This window comes from Uloborus diversus, chromosome 7 (genome assembly GCF_026930045.1).
Source record: "Uloborus diversus isolate 005 chromosome 7, Udiv.v.3.1, whole genome shotgun sequence".
Lineage (NCBI taxonomy): Eukaryota > Metazoa > Arthropoda > Arachnida > Araneae > Uloboridae > Uloborus > Uloborus diversus.
In genome coordinates this window covers 50,921,633-50,945,566 of record NC_072737.1, presented here as the reverse complement: position 1 = coordinate 50,945,566, position 23,934 = coordinate 50,921,633, and the positions used below count along the sequence as shown (strand labels likewise).

Here is a 23,934-nt window from a genome sequence, read left to right as displayed (position 1 = left end):
ATTTCTTTCAACTGTCAAGTAAAAGTTCACCAGAAAAACAAATTTTAATCTCAATTTTCGTTTTTTCTTATTTTAAAAGTTCTAATTATTTCGAAAGGAATTTACCCATGTTGTTTGTGTATAATTTAATATGAATTCAAGGGTGACGAAAGCATAACCATTTCATTATCTGTTAAATCAAGGTTTTACTGTGCTTCAAACTTTTGAAGGGTCAATGAACTTTTAAAAAAAACGTTAATGTGGATAGTATGTATACACTGATTTTCAAGCGAGCCTTGGAACAAGGCATGTGTTTCCAGAGCACACTACTGTGTATATTCACCGAGTACTGTCGCTGTAAGCTGTAATAAAAGACTGTTTCCCCTTTAACTTTGAGTTGGGGAACATTTTGTATCATGTGTTGGAAGACATTTTTGAAGGTGACAAATATACTCGTGGTTTTGGATGTCCGCCGGTATTAATGACTCTCTCTAAAATGTTTTGCCATTTTTTTAAAAAAGGTGATACAAAGGTTATTTTTCAATATTTTTTCGTTTTATAGTGCTCATAATGTTTCAGATTGAATTATTTCATAAAGTATTAAGGGCAGTGCCTTACTTTCTATAAGGCCATTGAAAATGGATGGCCCTTTCTTGTTTCGCTGATGTACATCGCCAAATGAATTTCAGATTCCATAGATTAAACCTGGAATTAAAAGTAAAATTTCACAAAAAATCAATGCACTAAAGTAATTTTATATCTTAAAATATATTACAAGTCAAACAACATTATATACCTAAATAGAGCAATCAGTAGGACTTAACTTGAGTTTTTGGACTTAACAAAAAGTACTTACTCGAAGAATTTAAAGGAAACCATATATTTGTCACCTCTTTTCGAAGACAGTATTACAAATATTTCAATGTAGTAATTTTTAGTTTTGTAATTTTGTCTTTGCCTTAGCTTTAAAAAGGACTTCTTTTCATAATATTCTGTTATTCTTCATGAAATGCTGTATTTTTATGTGTTTTTTTCCAATTTTAGAGAGCAATACATATTATTACGTTTGCACAATTTCATGCTTTTACAAGATAGCTGGCTTTTTTACCAACTTTAGAATCCATGACATGTCAACATTTTGTTTTCAATTTCTCATCGGTTATATTTTTATGTGAACATAGATTCAATTCATCAAACATAGTTGATTCCATTTTAGCGTGTCAAACATTATGAATTGCCTTTTAATAAGAATATCAAAGTTAGATACTCTAGTACAAGTTGCACGGTGACATGGCAGTGATTCCCCACTGTCATAATGCCCACGAATCTACCAAGTACAACCAATAGTACCAAATGTATGCCTTATCTTTAAAACTGGCTTGCTTTGGCCTATAAACTTGCACAATACAATCTTAAAAATTTTTATAATGTTAATTTTTAGCTTGTTGCGATTGTTAGTGGCTTGTCAATAAAAATTGAGTTGGCATATAATGACCATACTTTTTAAAATCCTTCCGTATAAATGTCAGGCTTTGCATAGTCAGGAACAAAAATTTAATTCTGTCCTGTGGAATGTCCCTGTGTTTTTAAAAAGTTTTTACATTGTAAATTTCACATGCATGTTTTTCAATCTTAAGAAAATTTGCTTAAGTATTTTTTTATTGTGCATGATGGTTTCATTTTTAGCATTTTAGTGATATTTTTCCTTTGTGTTTTGTATCTAGTCTTATTTCCATTGTGATGGTATTGAATGTCAGTCTCATTATTTCTATTTTTTTGGCTACCCTTGTTTTGCTAATTTTGATTCGGAACCAAAAACAAAATTTCTGAAGTGCTCTAGCTAGAAGTCCTTTTTCTGGTAGCTTTTTAATAATTATCCTTGTAAAATAGCAATGCACAGTTCGGTGGCGAAATAATTTTATCATATTTCGGTGGATAATTTTATCAAAATGTAATCTTCAATGAAAAAATTAAATTGCTTCTGTCCGGGAAATTAAATTACATTAGCAGTTAATATATTCATGGGACAAAGATGTAGGCAAAGTCAGTAATAATTATTTTTGATTGTATTTTGATTTTGTAGTGGAAAACATAACAAATTGAGATGTTCAGAGCAATTGTCTCAATAAAAATTTCACCATGAGGGGACATTTGTTTTGGAGAGGTGGAGTGGTGAGCTATTTAATTTTTGGTAATCCTAAAATCAAAACATGAATTAAATTTAAATGTACTCTTATTAGGAAAAAGAAGTTTGTCTCCCAGTTATTCATTAATTAATTAAAATGAAAAGAAAGTGCTCTAAATTTTAGTTTTGTAATTTTAGTAAAGAATTATTAGATTTTCCTGCTTCCGAACTGTTAGAAACTAAATGGATTTTTTCTTGACATGCCAGTTTTTGTGCCATCGATTTCCTCCATCTTTTTTTCTTTTACTGCCAAATATTAATGCATGGCTTTATTTTTTTCCCCTTTAAGAATCTGTGCCATATATGTTTTTATTACCAGACATACCAAAAACAAATTCGCTTTTGTCAAAATTTTTGTTCTTATTTTCTTTACGACTTGATGTTCCTATTATTCGTATGTTATTTTTTGACCTTCTGAGATAGTATCAAAAAGCTAGTGATAGTAAGTAATTGGCGTAGAATTACAGTTCCTTTATGGAGGGTTTTTTGGCGTTATCTTGCATATTATTTACTAGGGATTACTTTCGGTTGTGAGGGATTTATTATTTTTTTTTCAGAGCTGTTGTTAAAATTTGAGTCTGGCAATCCTTTGGCGAAGTTACTGTTAAATTTCTGTAGCATGGTTGGTCCAGCATGAAGGGATACATGGAGCGATATCTCTTTGTTGCTGCCAAGGTAGAAGTAAGCATATCACCAAGTGCCAGAAAGCTTCATAATTTGCAAATCTCCCTTTATTGGGGAATTGCCTATTAGTTTTTTTATCAGTTTCATTTTCGTTGTGAAAAAACAACTCTAAGCTAATTAGGCAACTTGCAAAGTTGCCAGAATTCAAAATTTCCAAACTTGGTGAATCAGGAGTGCTCCCCTCCCCCCTGTTCTAGGTTGCAAACCCCTCATACTAAGGAGCGCCCCCCCCCCCAAATTAGGACAAAAACTCTGTGAAATAACTATTCCTGAAAATCTGAGTGTCGCAGCTTGCACCATTCTCCCCCCCCCCCCCCCTCATGAGCAGCCTTGGTGAATATTTGCAACTTCTAGCCTGGTTGCAGTAAAAAGTAAGTATCATGTTAATTCTTGTAATCATGCTTAAACTTTAGTAGTTAGGAAATAAGTGTTTTTAGCGAGTAGTTAGTCATGTATTTTACTCCATACTTCAATCTGCTGTATGTCTATGTGCCATAAATGTTTGTGAAAACAAAACTCACTGGTAATCACTTCGACTTATCTATGCAATGTAACAAGAAAACTTAGAGACAAAGTTTTTCGTCCATAAAAATACAGCATTTCATGGAGAATGGTTAACTTAAATGTAACGTTGTTAAAAGGAGAAGGCTGCATATTTTGTAGGATGTAGTCGCCTCATATAAATGTTTATATTATATTGAGAACAATGATTCCTGTTTTTCTTCTTGTCGGCTTTTTGGCATAACGTCTTGTACTGTTGTTTTGTGCAGAATTTGTAATGTTTTTAAATTCTTACCATGTTTTTAAAAATAGTTCATTGTTCTGGTAGATCTTAAAATCAGTGGTTCTCGATGATGGTATTTATTTATGTGAGGTTATTTTTTGCATTGCAATTTTAATGACTAATGTTAAAGTATCACGTTCAGTCTTTCAGAGGTCAGTTAGTCTGTTCAACCATCAATGCCTCTTACTTTTGAAAATATAATTTAGAGTGCTTTGTTAGCTCTATTCAAAATGTTATAGCTTATAGCTGGGGTTCTCAAAATAGAATGAAGACAGGGTAAGCGTTCCGAGAAAAAAATTTAATTCTTCAAATGGTGCTTTGAATCGAAAAAGTTTGGGAACCTTGGCATGTAGTATTGATACACTGTTTGATAACTTTATCAAAACAATCTTCAATTAAAAAAAATATAATGCATCTTTGCAGAAAATTAAACATAAAGTCAATATATTCATGGACAAGGATATAGGCAAAGTCAGTAATAGTTATTTTCTCCATTAAAAAATTAATCTGTTATATGAACAATAAAGATAGTCTGCTCGAGAATATGTTTTAAGCCCTTGACAAAAATATTTGTAAATGTTAAAACTTAACTGGTTAAAAACAAAATTACTGGTAAAGCTTGACCACGGAGAGGTGACCTGTGAACTTGGAGTGGAAACAGACCACTTCATTTTGTAATAGGTAGGGTCTGTAAGAACGCAAGACTTGACTGCCTTGCCTGTTCTCGATGATTCTACCTTGCAAAATGAAGCGGTCCACTTTTGCTTCCAGTTCACCTGCCATCTCTCTGTGGTCAAGCTTTACAATTTAAGAAATTTAAACAAAATTAACATTACGCAATTCGAATTTGGAACAATGCATTTTGAATATTATAAGAACATATTCCTTAAGCGCCATCGAGGACAATGACAAATAGTTCATTACCATTTCAGGGGAGCTTTTTGTAGAACTCCATACACTATCTGATATTTCAGCTGTAGCTTAAAAAGTCAATAGTAACAAATATTCCCGAGCCTTGCATTATAGAAAGAATTAAAATCCCATATACAAGTACATAACTTCTAGTCCCTGGCAAATTTGTCAAAATCCAAAAAGGGTGTAAAAGTGAAGTTTATGGTAATGGTTTTGCTTTTAGCAGTATATCGAGGACTGAACTTAATATTTTTGCATACTGGGTATTATTATTAAGTATTATTAAGTACTTATTAAGTATATAATGATGTCCGAAAGTAATGTAAATTGGCAAATTTTGCCTAAATGGCAAAAGTAAGCTTTATTGTTTTAAGCTTTTAAAATCTCAAACTAACTCGAAATTAGGAAAAATTACTACTTGAATAAGTTTTCAAGCATTTGGAATAGTTAAACAGAAGCAACTGTTATAATTAATAGTTTAAAGAGGGATATTAATTTTCATTGATCAAATTGAGTAGGACCAGCTTAGATGGGCTCTAAGCTCGTTGCAAGTCATCGTCTTTAAAATTATAATGGGCCGAGCATTCTCAAATTTTTTATTGAAGCTCACAGGAACCGAAGAATCTAGAGCTTGTTGTTTGATTCTGCTTTTCTTGTGCTTCTTTACTAATAATAAAGCTGAAAGTGTCTGTCTGCATATCTGTCCGGATGTCTGTGACGTGCATAGCGCCTAGAGCGTTCCGCCGATTTCCATGAAATTTGGCACAAAGTTAGTTTGTAGCATGGGGGTGTGCACCTCCAAGCAATTTTTCGAAAATTCGATTTTGTTCTTTTTCTATTCAAATTTTAAGAACATTTTCCCGAGTAAAATTATCATAAGATGGACCAGTAAATTACCAAGATATCATAACCTGGAACCGTAACATGGGCAAGCCAATTGGCAAGAAATTCATCATACATTACTTGTAAAGATACAGGCGAACCAAAAGACCTTTTAATTTTCCACTACGGGCAAAATCGTGAGGGTGCCACTAGTTTATAATAAAATTTGGCTTGGATGAGCTCATTCATGTTTGGGTTGAAACAAGAGAAGTTCTTAGATAGGCACATTGCCAATAATCGCATCACAAATCTGCTTTACTCACCCTATTTTAACAAATGGATTAGTTTAAGCCACAGCTTATCCAAAGTCTACTTTATCAGAGTTAAACTATAACTGTAACCAATCAAGCTCTCCATTTTTGACCACTTGCATTGTTATGGACTAACTGATCTCCATACAAAATGACATTAGCAGAGAACCACTGGTAAAAAGTCAATTTAGCAATTGTTTTGTGAAAATCGCATCTTAATAAGTACATGTTTCAGCACGCTTCAAGCTTAAGTAGGTTAACTATACAAAAAGATAAAACATTTAAAAAAAAAGTGAAAAGAAAAAAAAGTATCGCAAAGCCATGTTGCATTTTTATTTCTTGTACAGTGTATATAAAGATGTATGTACGATGTGTAATATCTGGGTGTCATTTTTGCCATGTAGAAAACCCTATTTTTATATAATATGAAAAAAAAAAGCCATTTCGAAGGGAAGCTATTGTGATGGTGCTGGTTTGTAAATAACACAGGCATATTATATAGTTAGTTCTTGGTATGAGCATATTTTGTCTAAGTAACATGTTGCTAGACTTTCACTGGGTGTTAAGGAAGTCTAGGACACACATATGGTGCCTGATCAAGTTTACTGCTGGTTGGTCTGCTTGCAACGACTTATGGCTACATCACTTTTAGGGTAAATCACATTAACATATCGCCTATCTCAATATCAGGATTGTCATATTATAATTCATATTGATGCGGATTATTCGTGATGGTTTAGACTTGTAAGTGCCCAAATTTATCAAAAAAACTGGCGTCGGCAGAGAGTATTAAATGTAATGAATTTGTTTCATGAATTTTTGTTTTTATTCCTTCGCTTTTAGTTGATGGCCAAATTTTTGAAAACAATATTGCCGTTTTTCTTGAGCGGGATTTGTTAAGTTACCACGGTTTAGACGACTTGTATGTTATTTAGAATAGATGTCGGTGTTTTTTTTTCTCATTTGTTGCTTTTAGTTATAAACCATTCATTGCAATTTTTAGTTTTAACTATCATTTCTCATATCAAATCATCACTTCCATATAAGAAATCAATCATTAAATAATAAGAATAGTTGAATTTACTTCAGACAGTTCTTTTTTATCAATTCTATTCGACATTTTCTGTAGTGTTTTATTCTAATAGTTTTACTTAATTGGAACAATGTAATCTACATATTTAAAAAAACAAATCATGAATTTGTCACTACATTAAGAATTATCTGTGTATATATGACCATTTTTTGTCCATTTTCATCGCAAAATGTGATTTTTACATCTTTTTATGTGTATATTGTATTATAACTTGTTTTTTTTAAACGTTGACTCCATGAGAGGACACTGTTACAGGTTTGAAAGGAGAAATGTTTTATATGAATGTTACAGGCATAAGTAGATGATAGACTTTAAGCAATGTTAAAAAAAACCTGTAGCAGCACCTGTCTAGATGAGATGGAAATTGTAAGTGCAAATGCATTGGGCTAACTTGGCCCCCATCGCCGATTATATGTAATTTGTTAAGTTTTTGGTTGTTTCCAGTGGGGAAGATATTGTGTGGAAATATATTGATGAAAACGTGTGTTGATGACGTGTGTGTCTAATGTGTGAATGGTCGACTTTCCTGTTAAAATGGCTTTTTCACAATTTGTAAGTACTTACTAGAGAATGGGGAGAAAAAAAATCAATTAAAGACTTCCTTTTTCTTCTTTTAAATCTGTGAAAAAATGACCTGTCGTTTTATTTCTGGCAATCGAGTGCTAAAGATTTTATTTGTACATAAAGCTTTGAAAAACGAAATTGTTCCAAAATGGGGGGAAATTAATGTTAGGGGATTGATTTAGATTATTTCTCATTTAAAGTTGCAGTTACATGAAGAGTAATAAAAATTTGTTGAAGATTATATTGTTATTTTTCTTGTTCTTTTTATTTTGCTATCTGTGAAAGATATACACATGATGAAGCTGGACCAGGGAGAGATGGCGGATGACCTTGAAGCGGAACCATCATTCGTAATAGGTAGAATTTGCCAGAAAGCGTCGAGTAGTAAGAGGCACGTCCTTGCTGCTCCTACCCATTACAAAATAATAACTAACAACCCGTTACAAATGATGTAAATGATATTTTGGCATCAAGGTCATCTGCCATCTCTCCGCGGTCAAGCTTTACTAATTTATATCCTCAAACACTCCAGATCAATGACTTTTGTTATCAAATAATGTTACATGCATTTTCCACAAAATCGGAATATGTACGCAAATAGAACTACCAGTCAACACCTCAAGCATTTGAGACTGTTAGATTTTTGTTGGCACACTTATATACACATGAAAAATAGTTATATCTTTCGTTTTCTATCTGATCTAAAGACAACACCTTAAACACAAACATGGTTAACAGAAAATATCCAATGTTGTTTAGCACGAATAATCAGATTACAGAATGCACGTGTTTCAGGGTTTCAAGGAACCCCTTTTTCAGTTCAAAGGTGTGAGCTTCTAGATGTAAAGACACAGGGGCGGACTGGCCCTAAAATTTTTATGTGGAAAAATATTTTTGCCGGCCCTACCCAAAATATCTTGGTTGTATTTTTCCAAACCCAAAAAGTTTCATGTTGGGTTTTTCATTAAGAACACGCGTTTTCGAAGACAAAATGTCTTTTAACCCCGCACCTCCCCCCTCCCCCCCGTCTTGTAGTATGGACAACTTTTCTCTGGCTGGTAAAAGAGGACATATATTAGTTTGTTTAAAGTCATGCTTTACTTCTTTGTTCGTTTTCAATGTGTGTTGCCCCTGGGTATAGAATATCCCCAATTTTCGGGGGTCCGGGGGTTTCTCCCCCGGATTAAATTTTGAAAAAAGGTGTAAAATTTTGCATTTTGAAGCCTTATAAGGGGTAATTGGAACGAAAAAAGATCAGGAAAAAAGAGGAGAGCAAAACTTTTTTTTATGATTATTTCACTAATTAAGATAATGAAACTTGCTTTTTGTTCGACAATTCAATAACAGCAATCGACAGTCAGAAAGAGTAAGGGAGGAGAAAAGATAATGCACTGTTACTTGCTCCAACGGGTACACAATAGGGAACCCCGCTCTGCTATGCCATCTGGGGCTTCCAGAGAACGGACCTTTCGGCCGGGACCCCCTTACCATAAGGGAACGAGATCTAAACCACTTACGACTCTAGACACCGTAGACCCAGGTACAGACCTGACTCCGGTGGTGCCCATTGCCTACTCACTGTTCCACTCTAGCTCCAACGGGTTGCGGTACAATAAGTGTTTGGTCACCCCTCAAATCCACCAACAAATACAACAATGAATTAAATACGAACCGATCAATAGTGAAAAATGCTTTAAAAGAAATGGTGTACTGTACAGATTTAAAAAATGGGGAACGAGAGAGTTACATATTACCCATTTTTACTATTAATAATTCAAACACTTGATGAGAAATAAAACGAAGCACACTTTGCTTAGGAGCTTCAAAGACTTATTTAGTTGTTTTCAAGGACTCTAGACTCTATGTGATGTAGTTTTAGAATCCAGTCAGAAAACCACGAGATCTAACCATTTTGTTTAAAAGTCTAATCATTTTTGTTTTCGGTCTCAAAAATGATAATTTCAACATAAACCATTAAGATTCAACAACTCTAACCCTTTCAATTCGAATTTTTACATCACGTATTTTTCCAAAATAAATATTTTAATTTTTCAATGGAAATAAAATATAACAAACAGAAAATTAAACTTTTTTTTTTTTTTTTTAATTTACGCTACAACACTCTCAAATTTTAGTAATGAAGCAAATGGTATAGTTAAATAGTAAAAATGTCTCTCAATAATTTCTGCTGGTCTGTAAGAGAATTATATTTTGTGGGCTCGAATATAAAATGAATTTAAAATTTTAATTAGAAACTTAAATGGATAGACTGCACTTATAAGCTTTTAGTTCTATACATATTAATTCCTGCTTTTTATAATAATGAGAAAAAAGGTTTTTGTATTCAGTATACCACAGCATTTGCAGGAAAAAAAACTTGTTTCGAGACTACAAACTGCAATTACGTCTTGAAATTTCGTGAATTTTCAGACAAAATTTGCTGAACAATTAATTTTTTGGGCGATCACAGCAACCTCCCGTGACCTCTCATCAGGCGCCTCTGCTTAAACAACATTCTTTTTTGCATTATTTTACTTTTGTATGCATATGGAAAACACGCAATGATGTGCTTGATATCCAAACTCGTTGTTAAATTTTAAAAAAATGAATAATTGAAAAAAAAAAAACAGCACTTTTTCCCAAGTTATATTTGCATTTAATTATAAATATGCATCAAAAGTACCGAAACAATGTTCAAGTTTGAGACCTGTGATAAAATGTAAAAAACGTTTTCAATTGTAAAGACTATATCTAAAAGCTTGGTTCGCACTAAAAGTATATGGTTTCTTAATTGCAACACTAAAAAACTGGAGTTCTTTTTATCTTTAGTTTAGGGTTATTCTAACACATCCAATAAAATTTAAATAAAAAATTCAGAGAAGAAGAAATAGAGGCGGATTTATATAAAAGTTATTCATAAAAAGCTGCGTACCGCCTACTTCTTTTTCTCTTAAATTTTCAATTGGAACTTTATTGACCGCTTCAGAATTTCTCTAAACAAAAAATATTATGATCAACTGTAATTTTTTAGTGTTTTAATCAAGAAATCATTTTGTTTCATACTTTTTAGTGCGAATCAAGCTTATAGAAATAGTTTAAAGAAATAAAAACATTTTATCTATTTCATTTTTGCGTTTTGAAATTTATTTGAGGTGTGCCTTTTTGAAATTAAAATATTATTTACTAGTTACCTATCCTTCTTTGAAAAAAAAGGAAGAAAACAACTGTATTGACTTTCGTTTGAGTATAAATGAATTGTTCATAAAGTAAGAATAGCTAATATTTACTATTCATCTATATTTTCAATATTGTTCATTTGTATGCTCGAATTCAGAAGCACTTTGAACAAGTAGTGAAAAAAAGTGCTTTTAAAAACATCCACAAATATATTGTTTATTAAGTTCAGCTTTGAAATAAATTTGATAAATTTATTAATATTTCATTCATTCATTATTTTTTTGGCAAAAATTAAAATGCAGAAGCATGATAAATGTTTTTAACAACAATTAAAAACTGGAATTAAAACGTCGGGTTTATGACGAAGAAAGTAAAATGAAAAATAGCCTTTAATAATAAAAATACCTGAACTAGGCCCCAGAGGAAATGACATACAACCCCCTCATACACAACCTTTACTCGCAGCGCAGCGAAAAGAATGAGAGGGGGTCAAAACACTCATTAAAAAAGTCATAAAAGTACTATACGTCATACAAACACAGACACACGCACATATAAATATGAAGGTGTTTTATAAGGAGGCCACGGCCGCTGAGAGTCGATGCGGAATTCGTAAAATGTATACTGCTTGGATCGACAAGAGGCCATGTCAGCCAACCTACATGTAGTTTTAAACTAGGCACCCGGCACTTGAAAGGGCCTGGATCGGAATTGGAGTAGCATAAGTTTGATAAGTTTTCTGTGAGAGTGGGCCCGGTGACCAGTTTGACAAGGAGCCCGCCTTGGCACTCGGCGGCCCTGTTTCCGACTAGGCTAACATGGCCTCGCGTCAGCACTGACCCCGGCCCCCATGAAAAGTTCTTCGGTACACCACAATACTTTAAAACCTTTCCCTGAGCTATCGGTATCCCTTTGGAGCCGTAGTCCGAAAATTTCTCTCCTGCTGCTCTGATGTCTTTTCGGGGAACCGACGCGTCTGGCATTTGCCCTAATGCCTACATAGCCAGTCCGCCCCTGCACTCCACAAAGTCATTGTTTCCTCCCTTCGTAACAAGATACGGCAATAATTCGGCAAGAAAAGAGTGACCACTGGATGAGGAAAACCATCTATCCTCTTCCCCCAATTACAGTTATGACTGACTCTAGAAACACGAGAGCGGCCTAGGGTCCTAGAACGGCCGGCCCAGCTAATTTTTTTTTTTCAAAGAAAAATTGAGGAAAACGATACGAACACGTTGAAAAAAAGAAAACGGCCCAAGTTAGGTGCGGCCCATGTGGAATTTTCCACATCTCCCACATGGCCAGTCCGCCCCTGTAAAGACACCCAGTAAGAGCTACAAGTAACTACATGTGAAAAAGCTACAAGTAAAAACATGGTTGATTTAAATTAGCATTACTTGTGGAAAAGCAGCTAGAGTAATACAATATCTACTTTTCTATAAGATTTAAAGATAAACACACCTTATTCATTTGAGATTTTGATTTTAGTTAACAAGTGCATCCATTAGCCATAAGATCTATGGATGAACGCAATTACCAATTAACACCTCAGACATTAGAGACTGGTTGATTTTTGTTTGCATACTTGTATACATATGAAAAATAGTAATACTACATCTAATTTCTATAAAATCTAAAGTCAACACCTTAAACACAAAACATGGTTTAAATTAGCATTGCTTATGGAAAAACAGATATAGTAATACAAAGCTACCAATTAACGCTGCCTGGAGCACTTGAGGTTGTTAACTTTTGTTAGCAAGTAAAAATATAAATTATTACAAAAGTGACGACCAGAAACAGGCTCTGAGCACAGCTAAGCTGGTCCCAGTCAATTTATTAGCCCCTAGTGGAGATCAATAGCCCTCTTGATTATCTACTTACTCCCTTGCTTGTTACAGCCTCTTTAAGCTATTTTAAATGCCTACAGCCCTACTAAAGTAGTAATTTTTCCTAATTTCCATATTTGCCTGCGATTTAAATAACTTGAAACAATGACCAACCCCTTTTCTGCTTTTGATACAAAAATTTAGCCCATTAACATTCTACAATTTGATGAAATTAAACAACTGAGTCATGTCCCCTCTGACTCTCCTTTGCTCCAGGCTATACATACTAAGACTTGAAAGTCTGGCATCATAATCTAAAATTGAAAGTCCCTTTACTAGCCTACTACCCCTTCTTTGAAACCTGTCTAATTAAGAAATATCTTTCTTGAGATAAGAAGACTAAAATTAAACACCACATCCCCAGGGGTGGCCCCCCTAATTATCACGACCCCTCCCCCCGCAAAAAAAAGGGAAAAAACACTTCAAAACAACCCCCCTAAAAATTTCAATGGCGGCAGTCTGCGCCATGACCCTCTCCCAGGTGGGCACTCTTGATATCCCAAATGAGATAGTTACCAAACTTCTGTATACAGTAAAACCTGTCTACAATGATACTGTTGGGACCTTAAAAAAATATCGTAATAGACAGGTTATCGTTATAGACAGTTTGATTTGATTATTCATGCTGACGCTTTTCTGGGACCAAGACAAATATCATTATAGACAGGTTTATTGTTATAAACAGCATCGTTATATGCAGGTTTCACTGTATATAGTAACACTACATTCATTTTCCACAAGATCTAAAGATTTTCCACTCTTAATAAGGCATTGAAAAAGGTTATTTGGTTTAAAAAAATCCCTTATGCTCATGTTTGATATCCATACATTATTAACTCTGGGTTCGACTTTCTACAACATTAAAATTCTCTACATTTTTGGTTTAATTACTTCTAAATATTTTGTGAAAAATTGCATTGCAGCTTATAAGTTGATCCACAATGAGGTTAAAGTGCATTACGTTGTCGTTGTGGCTGTTCTCATATTACATTACAAAACAAAATCATGAACATATACATATTCATTGGTATTCTTCAACAGTACTTTTTGACTTTTTTTTCATCTTAAAACTTTTTTTCCAACATACTACATCCTTTTTACCTCATTCTGTATATTGCACTGTTATGAATATCAGAAAAAAAATCTTACCTGTTTGTCATAGCCATCCTTCAAACTGCCTCATTATCACTCACATTCTGCAAAATCTTCTTTGGCAAGATCTTTTAAATTTTTGGAGTCCTGGATATTTTTGCATTGCCCGAAGAAATGGTATGGCTTATCTTCTTCCAAAAGCCAGGAGAGTTCACAACCACATCGAAGAGGGTTGTCTGCATTAAATAGTCATAAAATAACAATATGTACAAAAAATTTAAAAAGAAACTGGAAAACCCAAATTTTTTTCACAAAAAATGCCCACAAAAAAAAAAAAAAAAAAAAAAAAAAAAGAACATAGCATAAAGAAAACGAGCTGATGTGCGCCTCACATGACTTCCTTTTACTCCAATTTAATGTCATTTTCCCATTATTGGCAATTTTAATGAGATTCAATAGTTTACTCTCTAAATATCACCAACAGTGGCCAAATCGAAACCTGATTAAAAAAAAAAATCGCCAAATTTGTCGCAAAATTGGCGATCAAAAAACTGGCGATATATCGCCAAGTGTCCGCCAAATTATAACACCACTTGAGTTTACATCAAAATTAACAATGATTTCCCCCTCCCCAAAAAAGGGGCAAAAGACCCCCTTAGGAACATCCGAATGCAACTAAAAGGGAAGGTGCACAACTAGACCCCACTAGGAGACCACGTACCAAATTTAAACTTTCTAGGATATAACGTTTTTGAGCTATGCGAGACACATACGTACGTACAGACGTCACGAGAAAACTCGTTGTAATTAACTCGGGGATCGTCAAAATGGATATTTCGGGTGTCTCTACGTTCCTAGTCATATATCCACGTGTGATCGAGTCGGGAAAAAAAACCCCCAACAATAATTCGGGGGTGAGCAAAATAGAAATTAAGGCCGATTTTTGAGTGAAAATTTTTTTGCGAATACGATACTTCCTTTTTTGTAAAAGGAAGTAAAAAGCAATGCTAAGTTCATGCATAAATTAAACATAAAATAAGTAATACAGAATGAATTCAAAAGTATGCAGAAAAAAAATTAATATAATAATTGATCCTCATTTTGAAGAAAAACGTAATACATTTTCATAAAAAATTATTTTTCAAAAAGAACGACCCCCCCCCCCCCCTCCTTTGCTGCACCAGCTTTCCATCAAGCAATTGAAACAAGAAAAACATTTTTACCTATAAGCGACTACTTAACTCCCTTAAACTAAGGCTATTGCTGCATCAGTTTTACATCAAGAAACTGCAAACATTAAAGACATTTTTACTTAAGCAGTTTGTGAACTCCCTTAAGCCAGGGCTAAGGCAGAACTACATGCAAGGTACCGACACCTCGGTTATCACATCCAAAGAAAGCAGTTTCGTCCTTGTTATGGGCTCGTTAGTCTGGAATAGTGAACAACCGAGCTAAAGGCAGGTGTCATCTCATTGAAGTTGAGAGTGCCACTAAACTGGTTATTAAAGCAAATTTATCTCACATGCGAGAGTCCGCAGCCATGGCGCGGTTCAACTTGTAAATTGAAGGCAAAGCTTGGGTATTAACAGGGCCGGATTAGCCGTAGAGCAGAAGTAGCAAATGCTACGGGCCCCGCGCTTCTAGGGGCCTCTATAGCCATGAGAAAGGAATTAAAGAAAAAAAGTACTTTAACGTACTTTTACCCGTTTGAATTCTTCTATTTAGGTCTAGCTTTTTTAAATATTTAGGTAAATTAAGAATGCTCAACGCGTATAAAGAAGCGTTCACTTCAAAAATTTTACCAAAGGTGCAGGGAGGAACGGTGGAGGGGGGGGGGAGTGACTTCTTGCATCATTCAGAAACGGTTGGAGCCTTCAAACTAATAAAAATTGAGAACCCTCACTACCTTAGAACTCCACTTGCCACATGTGTGTCCGTTAGCCCATCAAGGCATCAGATTCTTTGAAGTAACAATATCTTTAGTCACGTCAGAGGAAACACGAAGGGGAGGAGGGGGGATAGCTGGATGCCTTTCAGAAATTTCTCTTAGTTGAAGTCTTAAAACCGCAATTTTAGTTAATCTTTCTTAGTGTTAGGAGAAAAAGCTCAGTTTTGTCGGAAAATTTTCAAAGCTGACCTAAAAACTACAATTCTAAGCAATGTTTGGTAATGTTAGGAGAACGAATAATAGGGTTTTCTCTTAAATTTTGAAAAAAAAAAAAAAAAAATCTAAGTCAATTAAGTTAGGAAATTTAAGGGAGTTAGGGATCCCTAAAACTTTCAGCTATTCAAGCCTTAAAAAAAAAGCAAATTTAGGTTGTTTGATAACAATAGAGGAAAGAAGATGGGGTTCTTTCCTGAAATTGTGTTCTAAACTGTAGCCAATTTAAGACTATCTTTGGGAAGAAAGGGTTTGAGACATCGACCTAAAGCCTAGCTGAAAACAAAATTTCAAGCAATGTGGGAAGTTTAGAGAAAGGGATGAGGGGCTGAACTCCCCCAGAAAAATTTCTGACTTAATTTCTGGCTGTTTCAAATCGCGATTTTAGATTATCACTGGAGACGTTATTCGGGGGGGGGGGGGGATACGGATTTACTTCGCAAAATGTTAGAAACTGAAATCGTCAAGACGCAGGCTATATTTAGTACTAACTTTAGGTTACGAGTGGTGGCTCGAGCCTTTTCCTCGAATGTTGAGAAGCTGGGGAAGCAGTTGGGTATAATTCTTTTGAAATCGAGCTGTTCAAGAGCTCTCCTCGGAATTTAGGGTCTGAAAACGCAATTTTACGCAATTTTTGGGGATATCAGGAGAAGGAGATTTCTGAAACGCTGAAAGCACAAATCTTAAAAGCACAGTTTAAAGCTCTCTTTTGGCGATATTAGACAAGAGATGGGAAAAGGGTTACCATCCAGAAATTGCTTGAAAGTGGCTTTCTTCTTAAAGCTTTCGAAATTAGAGTCCTGAAAAGGTAATTATTAATCATCCTAAACTCTATTTGGTCTCTTAACTTCATTTCAATTTGTCACCCTCAAAAATTGCTGCCCGCGACACTGTAAGCAACAATGAGCAAAAACCTTTTTCTTTTGCATCACCAAAGGTAGCCGAAAACTTTTTTATTCAAACTTGAAATTCAGAAAAATTCAGGGAGAAAATTGTTTAACATGATTGAAAACCCGCTAAAACTGCTTTTTGGAACTTCAGTCCCGAAAAATGTCTATGGGGGAAATCCCAAGCCCGATTCCTTCCTATAACATCATATAAAGGTGGCGTACAAGTGCGTATTTTCGACTATAATTTCAAAAAATTTCTATGTGGGTGTACCTCATCCCCTCCAGCATTGTTAACGATGGTCTAAAATATACTTTTAAGACTTCAACTTCAAAAAATTTCCAGGTTGCCTTGGAGAGTGCCCTGAATCCCAATCCATACTAAAAGTAACTAGCGATGGCGTACAATCACGTTTTCAACACTTCTACTATTTCGAAAAATCTCCAGGGGATGGCTTTCGTGAACTCGACCCACCCCCCACCCCAAAATGACCAAAGATCGTATAAAATTATCCTTTTAGAGTCTACAATTTCGAAAATTCTCTGCTCAAAATTGTGTTTTTAGATTAATAATAAATTCGAAAATTTTCCAATGGGGCCTCCTTGAACACCCCTCTCCCCACAACAACATTAAAGATAATACAGTTCTATTTAAGACTTCAATTTAAAAAAAAAGCCTGTAGAGAGTCGCTGTGCACTCAAAATTTTCCCTTTAATTTTACCTAAGATGGAATTTTTGACTTCAGTTTCAAAAAATCTCCGAATAAGAGCCTCCGAACCTTCTCTCTTCCTAATGTCATGAGGGGTCGTCAGAAATGAGTTTTTAGAATTGAAATATCAAAAATTTTCTGCGCGTAAACCCCCACCCCCTCATTTTAACTCGTTCAAAAATTGCGTTTTTGGAATTAAAGGTTAAAAACGTGTAGTAACGAGAAAACGAGGGGTAATATAAGGGGGTCATAACCCTAGTGAAGCTTTGAAATTATATCCATATTTATGTATTCATGCATGCTATATGTGCACCTCCCGTCTCAATGAAGAAGTGTACTATTTGTTGTTCTCATGTTTACTATATGTACTCATGTAAAAACGAGGGCCCCTTGAAAATATTTGCTACGGGCCCCGCGCTGGCTTAATCGGCACTGGGCATTAAGCAGTTAATAAATGCAGTTATTAACCTTTTAATGCGCAAAAATTGCAAAATATGGCAGACATGTGTTTTGGTGTTACAAGGAACACCTTTTTCAATGCAAAGAAGTGAGCTTTTGGATGAAAAGTCTTTCTTCGGCTGTCTGCAGTAATTTGCAATTTTTGTGCATCAAAACGTTGGTAATTCAATTTTCAAGAACTAAGGTATTTATTCGTTATTAAGCAGTTAGTTAATTCCCTTAAACCAAGACCGAGGCAGAAAACCATGCAATATACCGAGAGCCTGGTTACCAGTGATAACCGGGCTAATATTATCAAGTCAAATTAAGCAAAGTTACCTGAGACATCTAAGAAAGCAAGAGCGGGAAATATGCTTCGGACATGGATGTGGTCCAAACTGACGAAATCGTTGCTTCTCAGAATTAAGGAGTGAAACTGGGGCATTCCATCGAACATATCTTCCGGGAAAGACGTTAGCTGGTTGAAACTGTCATTGAGAAAGATATTTGTTAATGAAGCATTTTATTTCTTTCGTAACTAAATTGGAAGAAGCATTTCATTTTAATGTCATAACACGAAAAAGTTGAGAACTTTGTAAAAGATATCAGAAAAATCAGGCCCGACGAGAGGCCATGTCAGCCCAGTCGGAAACTAGCGGTCCGAGCCTTGGAGAGGGAGGGGGACTGGTGACACTGACGTCAAAAAAAGAAAGAAAGAAAGGGGGGGGGTTATACGAATAAAAGAAAACGTAAAGATTAAGTAAAATTTACTCTTTAGGTATTTACTGTTGCAGGAGTTTGTTTTCTAGTAAGCTGTTTTGATTTTTTGTTTCTCCCTCCCCCCTTTTTTTCCCTTCTTTTTTCTCTTTTCTTTTCCTCCCTTTTCTTTTTTTTTTTTTTTCTTCTTTTTTTTTCGAAGGCGGAGATAACTGATCTGGAGAAGGCAGAGAGCCCGCCTTGGCTCTCTGCGGCCCTGAGAAAAATATAAGATTTTTAAATAAAGGTTTGATGGTGTGGATTCATTGTGCGATACATTTAAAGTTTATTAGACCAAAGGAGGTATTGTTGTACGCCAAGGTTTTTGTTCTATGTTGTCATGTTTAAAGCAACATTTTTTTATTTTGTTTTGAATCAGTTGAGTGGTAATATAGGTTATTGTTGCTTTTATTTTAGAAGCTAGACTTCTTTTAGTACAATGAAAGCAAAATTTCAACATAAAGCAGAAAAAATTAAACAAATTGAAGTAAATTGGAGCCTATTTAACGACAACTTGAAGGTCATTTAGAGAAATATTGCCAAATCGTCACCAAATCTGGAGCCAAAGAAAATGACATCCCAAATCCTGTGTCAGTTTAGCGAGATTGTCGATGTCTGGCTACATTCCCGTCGCACTCCATGTAAACGACATAATCTATATTGATAATTTCTGCAAAAATGTTTTTTTTCCCTGGATTTTCTACTTTTAATTTTTTAGAACTATTTTTAACCAATTTAAAATATAATTAATGGAATAATCGTACTTAAATAGCGAAATATTAGATTTTATTTTATTATTCTTTCAAGGGGGGTTTCTTCAATCATTCATTTAAAGCTCTAAGAATGAACAAAGCCATTAATCTTTCGAACCTTGCATTGCCCTCTATCGATCAGAATTGTTGCAAATAAAATTACAATCGAAAATTCATGAAAAAAAATAACAATTTGAGAAATACAGAGCGTTTATAAAATCTTGCACCTACAAAGAAAACTGAATAATAATATAATAAAATTGCATCTTAGACTATAAATATAATTTTTTTATTTTGATCTTTACCTCAAAAAGTTTTTTCCCCAACGTTTAAACACTTCTGCGTGCAAACGTTTCGTAATTCTGAGAAGATTTAAAGGATTTTCAACTTTGCGTCAGGTACTTTCTGGATGTGAGTGTTTGTTCATAACAGTCCTTGGATGGATATAAACCGCCATATTATGATTGATAAAATTCATAAAAACTTAAGGTTCTGGGTGGTTGACCCCCTCCCCCCCCCCCCCTCGCAACGGGAAACTTTTTTTTTTCCAAAGACACCATTTTCAGTTTCCGATGCTAGCGGCACCTACCTGCCTTCAGCTACTAAAACCCAACAATGGGGGGGGGGGGAAACTTGATGAGATAAAAATTTAAAAAAAAGAAATATATGTTTATTTTTATTTTTTCTTTAACAGTACAAGACTTAATAAGTATTTTATATAACTTCTTATACTTGCACATAAGTACACGCACTTTTTTCTCCTCTCTCTCTTAAACTCATGTTTACCCCTTAAACCAGGAGTTTTCAGAAATTTTAAAGAGATTTTTAAAAATCAAATATTTTTAGTAAATATATTTTAATAAAAAAGAAAAATACAGTAAAATCCCGTTACAGCGAATACCGATATAACGAAATATCCGTTACAACGAACAAAACGTTTGGTCCCGTTTTAAAACCCATTAAGATAATGCATAAAAACGTCTTGTTTTAACGAAGCGATTTTTCAAAAATTCGTTACAACGAAATATTATTCTCAAAGTCAGTTTGAATATTTTAGACTTTATGCCGTTTCCATAAACTAAAAAACTACTTTCACAAGTCGTAAAACGTGAAAACTCCGTTTATACTTTCGAAACAGAGCCATTCAAGGTGGAAATTCGCTGAATAATGAGGATAGGTTGCTTTTCCTGCAGCTACACTGCACTTGCAGAGAAACCACTTTTACGGAATTCATTTACTTTTAAGCTGATCCATGAGGCCCGTTCAATGTTGGGAATCGAAAACTGTATTCAGGAACCAGATGAAGTGATTTTAGGGCATATTCAACACGAACAGAGTTTGATCGGATCGAATGCGATCAATTGTATTCACTAAAAGCGCAGTCAGAGATGTGCTTTGCAAACCCAGAATGAATTGTTTTCGCTACGCTACTGGTAGATAGAATTGAACCAAATCGAACACAATCCAGTTGAACATGCCCCTTAGAGAGATTTTTTTTTTTTTGAGCAATTACATTGCTTATTGTTCTCACTGGACTGTCCTTGGCGTTACACGCTGATTTTATTTTCCCCTAGCCTCCCTCTGCAGCACCACCCGTCAACCGGCTCCTCCCGATGCTGCTCCTCTAGCGAAAACCGTCTCCAGGTTGCGTCCATATCCTACACACACGCATGCAAACATACACATACACACACACACACATGCCCACACAGACACACACGCCTAAATATACTCACATACACAAAACCATACACTCATGCCTGTACACAGACACACACCCACATACTCATGCCTGTGCACAGACACAAACACACACGCCTATACATACACACACACCCATACAAACACACACGCCTACATATACACACTCGTAATTGCGAAAAACATAATTTGAATTCTAAATGTCAAAATTCAAATTATTTATTATCATTTTTTTTTAAATATTTTTTTTTTCTTTTTTTCTTCTTTTTTTTTTTTTTTTTTTGTGGAAAGTGTTTCCCAGAGCCGCCCACCGGTTACATGGGGTCCGTGAAGTTGATCCATGTACCGTTGTTATTGTTTCAAAGGCGTCTTGATCGAGAGCGTTCTTAGCCACTGTTGCCTAACCTACAGCCCAGTGGATCCCGTTAAAGGCATCTGGGTCTGCGAAGTGGTATATGGGGCCGGTTATTATGTTCAAGGTCACGAATCGAAAACTTTTGAAACCTGCTAAAACAACCAATCACCTTCAATAACAGAGCCAAGGAGGCCGCACCGATCATCTTCATCCGGTAATAAGAATGATTGTTGCAAAAATGTGGAGACAAAGCAAATAATCAGAAATAGGTTTCTGAAAAGCATATTGGGGCTTCGTATAGTTAAAAATAGTATGTAATAGCAATAACAATTCTTAGTGTGCAATTTTATTTCCTTCTCCGTGTTTTTTCCGCGTTATCTCGGAAAAAGTTAAATGTATTTACGTTTTACAAGTTCTGGTCCGCGAAATTCAAATTAATATGAGATGCTGACCTCGGGGGAAAACAGTTGGGTATTCCTGCTCTAGAATCTTCTTTGCTTGATATACAGTAAGAGTTTTCTTGTCTGATTGGTGCTCAGGTGCAAAAGTGAGGTGCATGTGTCATTGCCGGAACCTACCCATCCCTCATGGAATAATAATCTACGAGAATCACACAAACTTTTTTTTTTTATCATTTCTTTTTTTGAAGATTATCTTGTTTTACAGTTGTTTGAAGCCGGCCACCTTGTAGTGGTCAGAGCAGTCTGACTGCGATGGGGAGGCCCTGGGTTTGAATCACGGCTCGGGCATGGATGCACTTTCTCTCTCCTGTCCTAGTACTTTTTGTATGTGAATAGTTGCCCACCCTATAAACGGGTAACCCAGCCGTAAGTGGGGTTTGGTCTTTGGGGGACCAGGCCCGTCCCTATGCCGGTCCCAAGCCCGGGTAAATGGGGAGGGTTTTGCGATGGTGTAGCATCCACGCGTGTAAACTACCACTCTTTACTTACGCTTGAGTAGATCTGTATCTGCCCAGTGGCTATCGAGTGGAACAGTGAGTAGGCAATGGGCGCCACCGGAGTCAGGTCTGTACCTGGGTCCACGGTGTCTAGAGTCGTAAGTGGTTGGATTTCGTTCCCGTCAGGTTCTAGGGGGCCCCGGGCCGAAAGGTCAGTACTCTGGTAGCCCTAGATGGCATAGCAGAGCGGGGTTTCCTTTTGTGTACCCTATAAACGGGTCCTTGTGGCATGTGTATACTGTGGAAGTCGAACTTCACACCAAATTACGGTACAGTGGGAAAACAGAGGCGCACTCAAAATTGCCAGATTGGCTTTAAATAACATATGGAATCTTGTAAAAATATGTTAATGATGTAAATTTAAAAAGTGGAAGTTTTCTTAGCAATATTGTTTGAGTAATAACCAAGGGAAGTTTCCATTACTGGAGAACCGTCCATATTGTCGTCTCAGAACTTTAGGATATTGTTTCTCGGCTTAGATGTCTCACTGTTGCTTTGGCGACGATATATTGTAACGTCGTTTTAAGTTAGATGCCAAACAAATTATATTTCAATTTAAACAATTTTCCCCATCACTGTAGAATTGTCTATACATCGTTTTAAGCCAGATGCCAAACAAACAACATTTCAATTTAAACAATTTTTCGCATTACTGGAGAATGGTCCATATCGTCCCCTCAAAACAACAATAGGAAATCTCACTATTGTCTGTTGACTTAGATATCTTACTTCTGCTCAGAGGTAACGATATATTGTTACGTCGCATTATGTCAAATGTCAAACAAATAACATTTCAATTTAAACCGTTTTTCACATTACTGGAAATTTGTCCCTATCGTCGCCTCTGTTTCCAGTCTTAGATGTCTAAACAAAATTTCCACTATTGTCCCCAAATGAAGTAATCTTAATCTTACCTTAAATCCAAAAATTGCAATCCACAAGTAGGTTGAGGAAACATGCTCCTTTTGACTTCCGTAATTTCGTTGTTGCTTAGCTTCAAGTTGGTAAGACTGGTGAATTTTTGGAAAGCTCCATCGTCGAGCATTACAATTTCATTATCAGACATCAGCAAGGTCTCCACCGGCAATTCCAGTTGCGAAACTTCGTAACCGATCGTTTCCAGAGAAGTGTGCAGCAAACTCAAAGTCTTGAGGCGAGAAAGATTTTCTAGAATACTCCAGTCTAAGCCACCATCGAAGTCGACATTCTCCAGTAATATCTCAGTCACAGTTTCCTCGACGCTTATTAAGTCCCTGTTGAAAAGATACAACAGAGTGGAATTAGAGATTCGGATCCTGGTCACGGAGGAATCTTTGAAAAGATCGTATGGTATGTACGGAAAATTCGAATTTCGAATTTTCAGTTCCGTCAGCGCGTAACCTTTCATGGTTGTAAAGACATCCTTAAGCTGTTTCAGACTTCGAAGACCAGAACATTCTAAGAACACTTTGCCGAATGCAGGCACGCAAGTACATTCTTTACTTTCGAATGTAGGGGGACAATCATGCTCAAGACATTCCGAAATATAAAGAGCATTCAGAACCACGAAGACCACAAGCGCTAAACGGTGCATTTTGAATCTCCAGATTTCTTCGGTATCCAAACCTTATTTATTGTTTCGTTATCGATAACAGATGCACCTGATTTGATAAGAAAAATTCTCTGCGCCAATCTTTAGATATTAATTCGGAGAACGTGTGTTTCATGTTCTTATTCTGATATAA

General features: G+C 35.5%; 1 protein-coding gene across 1 annotated transcript; it reads right to left on the bottom strand.

The window, feature by feature from the left end:
- Positions 1-466: 466 nt before the first annotated feature.
- On the bottom strand, positions 467-23,783 carry LOC129225930 (protein slit-like). The gene is made up of 4 exons (XM_054860471.1): positions 23,125-23,783; positions 18,028-18,176; positions 13,550-13,728; positions 467-684 (listed from the first exon to the last, which is right to left on the bottom strand). The coding sequence occupies exons 1-3, from the start codon at positions 23,781-23,783 to the stop codon at positions 13,586-13,588; spliced, it is 951 nt and encodes a 316-aa protein (XP_054716446.1). The 3' UTR covers positions 467-684; positions 13,550-13,585.
- Between the last annotated feature and the right edge of the window lie 151 nt (positions 23,784-23,934).